A 14165-nucleotide genomic window follows, 5' to 3' on the forward strand; every position below is an offset into this window, starting at 1 on the left:
CAAGGGTAAAACTCACCTGTGGGTTGTGTAATGTTAGTTCCTACCTGAGAACCTTCCTTCCCTTCCCCCTTCCCATTGGCTGTGACCTTCCTGCATCCCCTAATCACCCCTGCCCCCTGGTATAAGAGATAAGACCCTGAGAATTTCGCTCTCTCTTGCCCCGGATGGAACGCAGACAATAAACCCGGGATTATTTCAGCAAGTTTGAGCCTCCTGTGTCTAGATACTTTGAGTCCGTGTTGTATCCACTCCAGGACCCCCTCCGCCGCCTGTGCCTTAAGACGAGCAGGCTCGCACCACGGGGGGTGGGACAGAGGGGTCCCACCGAGGAGAGGGATAGCAACAGAGTGGCGCCCGAACGGGGGCTGCACAAGCCCACGTAAAGGCTTATCGGAGCCAGGGTGAGCCGTTCTTTGGAGACTTTGGATGCGGTTTAAAACAGCAAAAAAAGTTTCTGAAAAGGAGTCGAAAATCCTCCAGCACCAGAGGACCGATTCCAGGGCAACAAGTATCCTTCCACTGCCAGAAAACGACAGAAAAAGGTAAGATTGAACTCCGACACCGGGCTGGGAGGGGTGGAGAGTGAAACAGACCCCGGGGGTCTGTGTTCTGTGTAACTCCTTCCCAGCGGCAGCAGCCCCGAGCGTGTGGGGCTCCCCCAGCCGTGGGCAGAGACGGGGTGGGGGGGGGAGAGGGATTCTCCCCGCTGCCTGTATAGTGAGTTCAATTGTAATCTTTTGGTGCGACTGTTTTCTGTGGTAGGGAAAATAGACAAATTGTGTGCAGAGCTGCTGTGACCTCCAAAATGGGAGCCCGGCTCTGCACACAAGAAAGGAGTCATACACAAAAAATACAGACATTTTTAAGAACCACAAATGTAAAAATTTCAAAACATAAGATAAAACAGTTTGTATCATATTTGACTCAGCAAAGTGAACAGATCGAATTGTTGAAATTAGATTCAGTAACTGCCTGGGATAAAATTGGAAATTTATTAACCTTAAAAATAGAAGGAGGAGACAAATTGGCCCTAAAATTCCTCCCGGTTTTTCTTTTAATTCGAAAAGAATTAGTTAACAGAGAAATAAAAACGGAAGACAAACAAGCACCACAGTATCCATCTAACTTCCCTAACTTTTCCCCCAAAACCTCTATTCCCCCAATAGAAAAGATACCCGAGACAAACAATACAAGTTCTAGTCCGGTGTGTCTCTCTCAGTCACCCAGTCCTGCCTCACAAGCCGTCAAGGCTCCCTCCCTATACCCTGTCAGTGTTACAGAAAATGTATCTTCCTCTCCCCACATGGCAGAGAGCCAAAATGGCACTTGCCACGTGTTACCTGGCCACATGGTGAATCCCCCTGTGTATTCCCTTTCTCCTACCCATGATCCCTCCCAGCCCTGCTTGGCCCCACCCTATGACCCTGCCCCCCGAAGCTATAACCCTATCCCCTATCCCTCCGGCCCCTGTCCCGCGGGGAGGAGGGGCGGGGAGAGAGGGAGTTACACCCAGTGCTCCTGCAGAGGGGCAGGGGGAGGGGTGTCCCGGCCCTGCCCCCCGATGGGGGGGTTCCTGCCTGCCGAGCCTGAAGAGGTGGAACACGGATACTCTCCCAGCTCCTGCGGGGGTGGGGCTGGGTCCCTCCACAAGCCCCATGAGGGAATGGGAACCCCGGGACGCGGCGGGGGAGGATCCGGACCCCCGGAGCCCGGCGGGGGCGGAACCCCGGGATGCGGCGGGGGGGGATCGGGACCCCCGGGACCCGACGTGAGGGGGGGCCGCCCCATGCCCGGCTCCTGTGGGGAAACAGGCACCCCGGAGCCCGGCGTGAGGGGATTTAGACCCCCGGAGCCCGGCGGGGGCGGGGGCGGAGCCCCGGGGACTGGTGTGCGGGGGGGCGGCCCCCCGCCCAGCTCCTGCGGGGGAGGAGCTGTGTCTCTCCACAGGTGTGGGGAAGGAACAGGCACCCCGGAGCCCGGCAGGGGCGAGCAAAGAAGCCCAGGGAATGGCAGCCCTGGAGAAAATGAAGTTATAGTAACAGCAGCCCCTGTTGTATACAATCACAACAGAGGAGCAATGAGATTACAACATCAGCCTTTCAATTACCAAGTAATCAAAGATATTTGTAAAATTAAAAATGATTTTAGTCGTGACAGTGAAGTCTTAAGGGGAATAATAAGAACTACATTGAAATCACTAGATTTAATTCCTGCAGATATTAAAAATTTATTTCGGTGTTTGCTAACTCCCTCTGAATATGATCTTTGGGAAAGTTTATGGAAAAGATCGTTAACAAAACTCCTAGCTGAACTCAAACAAAGTAATCAAAATGCACATGATACAGAGAACAATGAAATCACTTTAGACCATTTATGTGGGGAGGGAAATTGGATTAACCCTGCCGATCAAGTGAGAATATTAACAAAGTTTGTTGCAGATAAAGTTTGTGATGTAGCTGAAAACATTTTTTACCAATTACCAACAGCTGATATTCAAGTCAATTATGTTAATATTAACCAGTTTCCATGTGAGAGTTTCTTACAGTTTGTAGATCGTCTGAGACTACAGATACAGAGACAAGTTAAAGAACCAGTGGCCCAGATGGAACTGCTTAAAGAAATAGCCCAAAGAAATGCCAACGAGGCTTGTCGTGAAGTAATTCTAAGTCTACCTATTAACCCTCCACCCACCATAGCAGATATGATTGAAGCGTGTGCCCGGAAAGCAGACTTGTACAGTGTACACGACAAGAAACCGGGCAACCCAGAGACAGTGGCAGCAGTGACAACAGGAATGAACAAGCCACAGATGCCACCAGGACAGCTACAGCTCATCATCTGTTTCCAGTGCAAGAGGCCAGGGCATTTTGCAAGGAACTGTCCTCAAACCCAGCAACAAGGGAAACAGCAGAAAAAGGACTCTGTTTTAATGGGAAAAGGGGAAGAAAGGGAGCGGGGTGGGAGACTGCAGAAATATAATTGTGAGGAATGTTTGCCTAATAAGGTCTGGCAACCACAAAAGCGATTCAGACTTGTAACTTCTAAAGCTTTTTGTTTCAGATCTGACCGCTGGGCTGTTGTTGAAGTAGATTTGCAGGAAAATTCACAAGACCTGGCTGGACTGGATAATAGGTATTTTGTTATTGGAGACACAGCACACACACCAATAGAGATTGAGGTGGCTCCCATGACAATTATGGCAGACCTAACACATCTCATTCTCTTAGCTAGGTGCCCTCAACCACCTTTCTATATAGACAAAGGGCAGGTAATAGCCCAGGTAATCCCTGTTCCAACAGAAGTCCCAGCAGATGACAAAGCACCAGGAGTCTACTGGGCCGAAGTTGTGGGTGAAGATAAGCCCATTATGGGGTGTAATCTAACACATAAATCAGAACATCTCCATGTAGAAGGGTTAATTGACACTGGGGCAGATGTGACCATCATACCGGAGAAAGTGTGGCCCTCACATTGGGAATTACAACCGGTGGCAGGAAAAATACAGGGTGTTGGAGGGATGAAACTGGCAAAAGTTGCTAAAGATATCGTCCAGATCGAAGGTCCGGATGGTAGAATAGCTAGTGTCCGACCTTTTGTAATTGACTACAAGTGTCCCTTGTGGGGGAGAGATACCATGTCGCAATGGGGGGTAAAATTAACAATTCCTGAGACACCTCAGGATTTTTGATAGAGGCCACTGCAGAGCGTCCGGTCCAAAAGTTATCTTGGCTAGATAATGATCCAATTTGGGTGAACCAGTGGCCTCTCAGCAAACAAAAACTTGGGGCGCTAGAAAAATTAGTAGAAGAAGAATTGGCTAAAGGACACATAGTAGAAACAACCAGCCCTTGGAATTCCCCGGTGTTTGTAATAAAAAAGCCAGGGAAAGATAAATGGCGTCTCCTTCAAGATTTAAGAGAAATAAACAAAAAAATACAAGATATGGGATCTCTCCAACCAGGAATGCCATCTCCTACCATGCTGCCACAGAATTGGCCACTAGCAGTAATTGATATTAAAGATTGTTTTTTTCAAATTCCCCTGCACCCAGAGGATGCACCAAGGTTTGCCTTTTCCATTCCTACAATTAACAGAGAAGCTCCAATGAAACGGTACCACTGGACAGTGTTACCGCAGGGGATGAAAGCCAGCCCCTTCATCTGCCAGTGGTATGTGGGGTCATTGCTGTCCTCAGTGCGTGCTGAAAAGAGAGAAGCTATCATTTTGCATTATATGGATGATATTTTAATTTCATGTCCCAATAACAACATACTGAAAGATACCCTTGACCTAGTGGTTAAAGTTTTAACCTCTGCTGGATTTCAGTTGCAGGAAGACAAAGTTCAAAGGATGCCACCTTGGAAATACCTGGGCCTGGAAATTACTGCACGGACTGTTGTTCCACAAAAATTGGAAATTATTGGTAATCCTAAAACTCTAGCAGATCTCCACTCTCTATGTGGGTCATTAAACTGGGTCAGACCATGGCTAGGTCTCACAAATGAAGACCTGAGTCCCCTACTCAATTTATTGAAAGGGGAGAGAGAGTTACTGTCTCCCAGGGAGCTGACTCCAGAAGCAAAAACTGTAATTGAAAAGGCACAAAAGGCCTTGACAGAAAGACAGGCACACCGCTTCAAACCTGAGCTGCCTTTCAAATTTATTGTCCTGGGGAAGTTACCACACCTACATGGGTTAATATTCCAATGGGCTGAGGGGCAGAGAGATGCACTTTTAATCATAGAGTGGGTCTTCCTCTCTCATCAAAGGCCCAAAACTATCACCAAGCCACAAGAGCTGATGGCTCAGCTGATTCAAAAGGCCAGGGTAAGGCTGCGAGAACTAGCAGGTTGTGACTTTATGTGTATTCACCTCCCAGTCAGACTCTCTGGAGAAGGCAAACATTCCCCTGAGAGACTGACCAAAGAGATGTTTGAGCATCTGCTGCAGAGCAATGCTAACCTCCAGTTAGCTCTGGACAGCTATAGTGGGCAGATTTCAGTTAATGCACCATCACACAAATTGTTTCATGAGGAATTCCACCTCATTCCTCGTGAGAAAAGGAGCCGAAGGCCACTCAAGGCGGTCACAGTGTTCACTGATGCATCTGGGACATCCCACAAGTCGGTGATGACTTGGAGAAATCCACAGACTCAGCTTTGGGAAGCTGATGTTGAGTTTGTAGAGGGGTCACCCCAGATAGCTGAACTAGCTGCAGTCGTGAGAGCCTTTGAGAAATTTTCAGAACCAATTAATTTAGTTACTGATTCAGCCTACGTAGCAGGAGTGGTGTCCAGAGCGGAACAAGCAGTTCTCAGAGACATTGAGAACGAACATCTCTTTAGATTGCTTTCAAAACTGATTTACTTGGTCTCGAGTAGAGAACAACCTTTCTATGTGATGCATATAAGGGCGCACACACCGTTGCCAGGTGAAATTTCTGAGGGAAACCGGAGGGCTGATTCCCTTGCTGCCCCAGCGGAGAAGGTATGTCTCCCTGATGTGTTTCAGCAGGCAAAAATAAGTCACCAGCAATACCATCAAAATGTGCCAGGACTGATTCGTCAGTTCCAGCTGACACGGGATCAGGCTAAAGCCATCGTGGCTACCTGTCCCAATTGTCAGCTCCAGGCAGTGCCATCATTAGGCCTGGGGGTTAATCCCCGAGGCCTTAAGAGCTGTGAGGTGTGGCAAACAGATATCACTCACATCCCCAGTTTTGGCCGCCTTAAGTATGTACATGTGAGTATTGATACATACTCAGGAGCGGTGTATGCCTCTGCTCACGCAGGAGAAAAGTCTGTGCATGCTAAACAACATTTAGTACAGGCCTTTTCTGTATTGGGAATCCCTAAAGAAATTAAAACAGATAATAGCCCAGCGTATAAATCCAAGGAGTTCCTGGAATTTGTCCAGCAGTGGGGAGTGGAACATAAAACTGGCATCCCCCACTCCCCCACAGGTCAGGCTGTAATCGAGCGTACCCACCAGACGCTCAAACAAGTTCTAGCCAGGCAAGGCAGTGAAGCAGTGTGGATGTCTCCACAACAGAAACTCTGTAAAGCTCTGTTTACCATTAACTTCCTAAACTGCTCATTTGAAAACATGAATCCTCCTGTAACCCGGCATTTTAACATTGGTGGTCAGTTTAAATTGTCACAACATCCACCGGTGTTAATCAGAGACCCTGAAACTTGGAAAACCAAGGGTCCCTATGAACTTGTCACCTGGGGGCGTGGTTACGCGTGTGTATCCACCCCCACAGGCCCCCGATGGATTCCTCAAAAATTTGTAAAACCTTTTGTTCCAAAGAATCCAGCACCAGCAAGAAAAAAGGAGAAGCAAGTGGCTGTTGCTTCCAAGAGAAGACGCCGCTGAAGAGAGCAAGAAGAAACCTCTCTAGCCTCTGACCTGCATACTTTAGCTGTGAATTTGTTTTAAAAAATTTCTGTTCCTTTTTTTTCTTTTTGTAGAAATAACCTACCTCTTACTCAAATCCATGTTTTTCATTTTTATATAACAGAAAAGGGTGAGGTGTTGTAGTGCATCTAAAAATCTTGGTACCTCCCAAGGGTAAAACTCACCTGTGGGTTGTGTAATGTTAGTTCCTACCTGAGAACCTTCCTTCCCTTCCCCCTTCCCATTGGCTGTGACCTTCCTGCATCCCCTAATCACCCCTGCCCCCTGGTATAAGAGATAAGACCCTGAGAATTTCGCTCTCTCTTGCCCCGGATGGAACGCAGACAATAAACCCGGGATTATTTCAGCAAGTTTGAGCCTCCTGTGTCTAGATACTTTGAGTCCGTGTTGTATCCACTCCAGGACCCCCTCCGCCGCCTGTGCCTTAAGACGAGCAGGCTCGCACCACGGGGGGTGGGACAGAGGGGTCCCACCGAGGAGAGGGATAGCAACAGAAAGATACATCTACTCTATTTTCTATTGTACTACTTGCTAAATTGTGCCAATAAAATCAATATTATTTGGTTAAAACATAATGCACTTGAATTATGCAGATAATTAGTTCTGCCATCAAACAGTGCAACTGAAGGATAAACCCAGTTCTGTGATGTACGTGGACTGCTTCTTTGACCCTAGAATGAGACACCTGTATTCAAAAATTTGACACTAAGCCTACAAGTAATTCAATTGGATGAAGAAGTCAGACCTAAACCAAACAGCACCACAGTACTGCATAAATATATACTACTGATCAATAAACACTAACTTGAAATCATAAGTTGTTGGAGGGATTTAAAAATGGCAGGGTTTTTCAGAGGAAGGCTGACCTGCACTTTTTCCAGCGTAAAAGCATTCTGTCAAGGTTGATGGATTTTATTCACATGTGAGTCATAGGAATAATTAACATCTTACTTCATTGACCAACATAATAAACAATAATTGCCCCAGACTCTCCCTAAACAAAGCATTAACGCTCCATTTCCCAAAAATGCACCCAAAATGTTAACTGCTAGCTTAAACAAAACATGTGACACACTTCTTTTTTTTTCAAACAATTTGGAAGTTGCTTTTTGAAATGAATTCTGTTGTACTAGGATGCTACATATCATATCACAATGATATGAAGAATCTGTACTTTTTCATTTAACAGTCAAAATTCAACTGTGTAAATAAATATCAACCCATAGTGCCACGTAGGGTATACAAGCTAACATGAAACAACTGCCTAGGACTTCCAGGATGCCCTAAGGCCTTTAACTGGGATAAACAGTGACATTTAGGCATCTGAACTGATCTCAGAATGCTTATGTTTTTCTTATATTTTCCAGAATTTGTTTCTATTTTCTTTAAAGCCATATCTATCCAGCCTGTTCAAAATGAATTTGCAAATATTTGTAGATTGGTACAAATGTGCTTTTCCAGCTGGTAGAAATTGCATATTTCTTCTTTGCAGCTCACCAGTTAAGGAGGGCAAAAATGGTTTCAGTGTTAGCTGAAATGTCATTATAAAAGGTGCTTCCAGAAGATTTTTAGTAATTAAAAATCTTTCCATAAAACAATTTATTTTGGTGGAAAACATAAACCTGTATCAAGACAGAGAACCACTTGAAAATTAAAAAAAGTTTAATTTACAGCAAAACCAGAATTTCCATGATACAAACACATTCCAGTGAGATAGAAAGATTTCCTGCATTTTGGGGATACATATTTGGGCCACATGCATCTATTAAAGACTTTGACTTTAATCCACACCATCTGTTCACAGTGTCATTTTGTCTGTCCAAATCCAGCAATCAGGGCTACAAGGCCTGAAATCAGGGCAAAAAGGCCAAATACTGGAAACACTGCAGATTGCTCCAAGACCTTTCATTAAGGCCACCTAAAAATGACTTTGGGTAAAGACAGAAGAACAAGAGCCCTCCTAAATAAAAAAGTGAGGCGTTTTTATTGCCCATGCAGAGCCATGACTCTGGACTATTCTGCAGACAGATGGTCTACCTTGCATAACATCTGCTCCCTTTTAAATTTCCAGTGGCTGGAGAGGCTCTACACTTGTTTCAAATTTATTCTCAATACCAATAATGGGTGTTTTCTGCAGCCAGAACACTCCCTCCCACGGAACATGCTTTTCTCCATTCCTTTTACATACATACCATTAATTTGCAGTGCTGTTTTCGCTGCATTTTGTCCCCAAGTTCTTGCTTAAGGCAATCTAATTCTGAGAGAGCCTGCATCAAACGAGTTTTGGTTTCTTCATACCTTGTTTCAGCAAAACCAAGTTCTCTGTACCACTTCAGAGCCTAACAGGAAGAACAAAAATTACTCAGTACAATTAGTCCAGCAGGATCCCTTTTCAGTACCAGCTTACAACCACGGATTTGAGGCTGCTCTCTACATCATAGCTTTTGAATTCTTATAAATTGGTTAAAATAAATGAAGTTATAAAATACACTACAATCTTACCATAAGACATTAATGCAATTCTAGAAGTATGTCCTATAGAATATCTTACTAGAGATATGCCAAAAAATATTATTTTATTTCTAAATGTGAAGGTACAGTGAATAATCTGAATAAAGTTTAAAAAAGCAGTGGTGTATGCACACATGATTTCAGAGATTACATCTTTGAAAGCCCTCAGCACAAAGTGAAAGCAAGTTTTTTATTAGCTGGGCAGGGGGAAAAGGTTTTCTTGAGGAATGTGTCCTGGTTTCAACTGGGACAGAGTTAATTTTCTCAGTAGCTGGCAAAATGCAGTGTTTAATTCAGTTTGAGAATCAAAACAAAAATGTCAAAAATGAAGAATGCAAAGAACAGGAAAAACTGCCCTCTATATGTTCACCTTTAATTTTATTCTAGGCTGCCTTTATTCCACTTGCACACATTAACTGTAGTTTTGAAAACAAAAGCAAAACCAAACCAAAAACCACAAACAAGCCCTTCAATAGATCTTTCCTGATAGCAAGCTCTTTTCTTCATATGCTGTATCATCTTTTCTCCCTTCTGGAAGCAAAGGTTTCACATTATTTTAAGTAAACTGAGAAAAATATTTTAACACACAACTTCCTTATAACACACAAAAGGACCCAAGTTAATCAGATTTTACAAAATAAATAAAAATGAAACTATCTCTTTACATTCAAAATACAAGGTCAGAAGTCCTTGTCTAACCATCCAAAAGTCATCTACATCCATCCCTTCATTCCGGTTGCCTCACTTGAAAGCTGGGAACTCTTATAAAGCAGCTATCACAGGACAATAATTTCATACAACCATCACAAAAACTCACTTGCTATTTTTCTTATACAAACTCAACACACCTGTTGCTGCCAATGGTTCGTTCACAGGGCATGTGAGTGATGCCTGTTACAACCCCATAAACTGATACTTGCCATGAAAACAGCACATTCTGCTTAGATGTGCATGGAGTGGAGATTGACTAATAAAAAATAGGAATGTGAATACCTAGTGCATTTGGAAAGGAACGCTGAAAGCTTCCTCAGATGCTGTCAGAAGTGCAGATTTACTTCACACAGACACAGTCTCCAAGCCACCCACACAAGTCTCCAAGTGCTGCTGAACTTGGTGTTTGCTACACAGCTGTGGAGAGAAGGGGCAGCACACCTGACAATGCCTCTGGACATAGCAAACCCCAGACAGTGCCAGGCTGATCTGGCTTCTCATTCAGAAACTACTTTCAATTCCTGTTTGCAGTAACCCTCAGTGCTTCCACTGCTTTCTCCTTCTTCTTATTCCCAGTGATGTGGAGGGAAGCAGCTGCCCAGAGATAGCAGAGTAGGCAGGTTGTTGTGTGTGCCTTTATCAGGGCACTCAGCCTCTGCCACAGTGTGCTGCAGGAATGAATTCACTTGATGTCCTGGCCAACCAAAAGTGACTGTGCCATCCATCACTCAAAGATCAGAGGAACATTTTGGTTCTGAACATCAGAGACTTCCCTGTTTTGTAAAAATGTTAGAACCCGGCAAAAAGAAGACAGCCATGTAAGAAAACACAAGAAAAAACAAATATGCTCCTCAGAAGTACATCAGAGTAGATGATTACCTCTTTTTTTGATTTTTCTAATTCCTTTTGCTGTATTTTTAGTTCCTCTTCTGCCTTTCTGACTTGTTCTTTCATCGTACAGTAGCTTTCAAACATGCTGCCCTGGACAGACACAAAGACACGATGACTTCTCTCACCTGCAGCAAATGGCACACACCCATTTATAGAACAACATAAGGTTTCCTCCTAAACTACTACAAAAAACTTGTATGAAATCAAGGTATTACATATAAATATTTCCCTGTTGACTATTCTTAAGTGAAGTAGTAATTCTGCATTTATAAGTACATAGCAATCTGCAGAACTTCACTGTGGTGTAGGATACACAACTACAGAGGAAAACCATGGATGAAAAATCCACCACGAGTAAAGATCCTGCCTTTAGAGATATGTTTCATATGCATCAAAACAATAAAAAAAAATTAGACCAAATAAGAATAAAAAATAGTAAATGAACATGTGCACACATCTCACCAAGACATGATTTTTTCACCATAACAACAAGTTTCCTTCTGTTAGGAGAACTTGTGGTAGAATAAAAGCTTCTTGTAAGAGGTTTTACTCTTGCAATAACATAAATACTTTTTAAAAGGCCTGAACAGTGAAGTCTTTTAAGTATTATTTTTAACTTTGTAGCTTGCTGTATCACTCTACCATTCTCAAATACAACATTAAAAAAAAATCCTCTCTGGCATTTTGCCTTCTATTTCCGAGTTAACTTTAGCACCTCAGCTCATGTTAGAGGTTACAGTTTCCTCCATCACAAAGTTAATTCAGGCTTGCCCTCCAAACGACATTTGTATCTCCCTTCCTTTAGAAGATCCTGCTTGGTAGCATTCCTTACTGTTATTATTTACCTTTTTCCCAAGGGAATAATCTGAAGGATCTACAGCTAGAACTCCCTGTTCTAACGTTTGTATTACCATACATGCTGTTTCAACTTCTCTAGCTTAAGACCAGGTTGTTTGCTTTCTTCTTTTAGTTTTACTATATTTTTCTTTGTTCCTATACTTTTCTCTTTTCTCAGCTCTTCATAGGTGAAACCCAAAGAAGATATTAATTATTTTATTTTTTTTTTTCTAAAATAAAGTTTGCATTTGCTTTCTGAAATTCATCAAGCTGTTCTGAAGCTTCTTGATTGATTCTATCTCTTTTTTCAGTACACATTTTTCCTGTAAGTCAGATTTTGACTGTAAATCAGAAACGGTTTGCTAATAGCTAGTTTTGCAGGCTTGGAGTTCTGAAACTAAAGTCCTGTATATGTCTTGCTTATACTTTATCTCCACCAAATGTCCCAACGAAGTTTCTTTTTCACCTTCTGAAAGAGCTATTCTCTGAAAATTTCTTTTTTTCTCTTGTTAAAATTCATTATAGTTTGCTACATAGTTCTCTGTGTATTCTAATAATTTAGCCAGCTCTTCGAAGCATCTGCTTCTTTCTTCTTTCAGGACAGAAAGCATCTGGAAATACCTTGTTTTCCTTCCATTCAGGGATAGATTGATGAGAAGTTTATTTGATACAATTGTCAACGAGTCTTTTTCAGAATTCTGTTTTTCTCTTCAACATAGGAGAGATTCTTAGAAAAAGTTGCAATGTTCTCATTAAGTAAGTTTTGGAATGAAACAAAGTTAGCCTCATCTACTCCTAAAACAGGCTGAAAATGTGCATCCATCAGCTCTTCCAGGAAACACATCATCTGAGCATATTTGTCATTCTCTTGTTGTAACATACTGACTTTCTAGGAGTAATTCTCATTCTGTTGCATCAGCAGAAATATCCTCTGAGAACACGCAGCCACTGTTTTTTCCAGTACAGATATTTTCACATTACATTCATTTCCAGCTTCCAGGGGTGACAGATGGCAGAAACACTCATAAAAACTGTTCCCTGGCTGGAACAGTTTGCGTAAGCACCCAGGCCTCTCTTACGGAGTGTCGCGCTTTGACCGAGTCTGGTGTTCCGCTGGGCAGGAGGCCATGGGCTGTGGGGGTGGGACCTGCTGGAGCCAATCAGCTGGCTCGCTTTGAAGAGCCAATCAGCTGGCAAGCTCGAGGAGCCAATTAGCTGGCTAGTTTTCAAGATTGACACCCCGTTAAACCACTTAAAAGAGTTGAACACAGCTCTCTGGAAAAACACATTTAAAACCAGACAGAGCCCAGGAAACGCTCTCTCTTGGCTTCTGGCCTTTGAACAGATAGCTGATCCACCCAGCCCCACGGGGCCAGTCCTGGCCGGGCTGGGCTCTGCTGCGGCACTGGTTGGGCCAAGATTTCTGCTGCTGCCAGGCCATGCCCCCAGGAGTATCCCAGTGCCATGAGCAGCAATGTGGCCAGGACCAGTGCCTGGAGTGTCCTCTGCCTGCCCGGTCCAGGAGCAGCCACATGGCCAAGAACGCATGGCTAAAATCAGCACGACTGGGGCGGTGCTGTGCTGTGCAGCCATGGCTATCTCAGCATGACTCGCAATGGGCTTTGTTTGCTCAGCCACTTTTAGCCAGCCATGGCTACATGTACAGAAGAACAAAACCAGTGGCAGCAGTATTTTTCCTTTTCCCAGCACCCTGCATGAAGGAAAGATGCAGGGGGGGCAACAGCAGCCAGCATAGCTTATGCAGCACTGGCAGGGACCACATGATCAGCAGTGAGACACACAGCAATTCCTCGATTGTGGAGCCTGGATGAGATCAGCCTTTCAGCACTGCAGAATTCTTTATAGAAACTGTTTCAATTGATAAAGCTTTAGAACAAATGAACTTACAAACACTAATTCTCTCCCGAATCAGGAAAAGGAAAGGGTGAAGACACATAGAGAAAACAACATGGGACACTAAGGTCAGTAAAGGAGTCAAATTCTAGATGGGAGGGGATTGAAGAAATGCCTTAGTCTTTGTCTGAAATTCTTTTGTAAGGCTATGGTGAAGATATGTTTGATCTATCAGACTCTTTTTCCCTGTAACTCATGGAATGCATTGGGAGGATGCAGTGTTCTAACCACAGCCATGAAGAGAGGCACCAATGCTGAAGAAAGCAGAGGCTGAAGTAGCTTGAACAGAGATGAGAAACCTTGCCCCAGTAATAGAAGAAAACCTCTGTTTCCCAGAGATGGATGAAGAGAACTTTTGCTTTTATGCTAGAACAGCTTATCCTTAAAATAGTACCCCATAAGTGGGCCCATGAGAGCAGCTATGGGAAAGCTGCAAGGCATGAGAGAGACTTTCACACTGTGAGCAGATTTTCCTTTCCTGCATGTCTGATTTGCTGTGACACTGAAGCCACAATAGAAGTGTTTCTTGTGGAGAAGTCTCCATGGCATGGCAAGAGAGACTTCTCTCCCTAAGCGAACTGAAGACTATTGTAGAGGTGGTAAACTGACTGAAAGTTCAAGGTTTTGTCCCTTACATTGTCATTGGGAAAAAAAAGAGGGTGTGGAGGGAGGAAAAATGTTCTGAAGGTTTATTCTGATTCTCTCATTTTTTTTTCCTTTTAGGTATGTTAATAAAGTTTTCTTTATGCCCTTTAAAGTTTGAGCCTGCTTTGCTCTCCTAATCCTTATTTCACAGCAGTAAATTAGTAAATAATTCCAGTGGGTGCACTGGCATTTGGCCAGCATTAAACCCACTACATAAATTGCTCTGTTGGCTGGGA

At 43.6% G+C, this 14165-nt stretch overlaps 1 protein-coding gene across 1 annotated transcript in view; it reads right to left on the reverse strand.

Annotated features, from left to right (window-relative positions):
- Nucleotides 1-14165, reverse strand: part of C4H4orf50 (chromosome 4 C4orf50 homolog) — an 86978-nt gene that overhangs the window by 60859 nt on the left and 11954 nt on the right. Inside the window, exons 8-9 of the mRNA XM_058839047.1 lie at nt 10522-10623; nt 8613-8759 (exon numbers count right to left, since the gene is read on the reverse strand). Coding sequence (XP_058695030.1) covers nt 8613-8759; nt 10522-10623 — 249 coding nt within the window. The remainder of the gene's footprint in view (nt 1-8612; nt 8760-10521; nt 10624-14165) is intronic.

Source organism: Poecile atricapillus, chromosome 4 (genome assembly GCF_030490865.1).
Source record: "Poecile atricapillus isolate bPoeAtr1 chromosome 4, bPoeAtr1.hap1, whole genome shotgun sequence".
NCBI lineage: Eukaryota > Metazoa > Chordata > Aves > Passeriformes > Paridae > Poecile > Poecile atricapillus.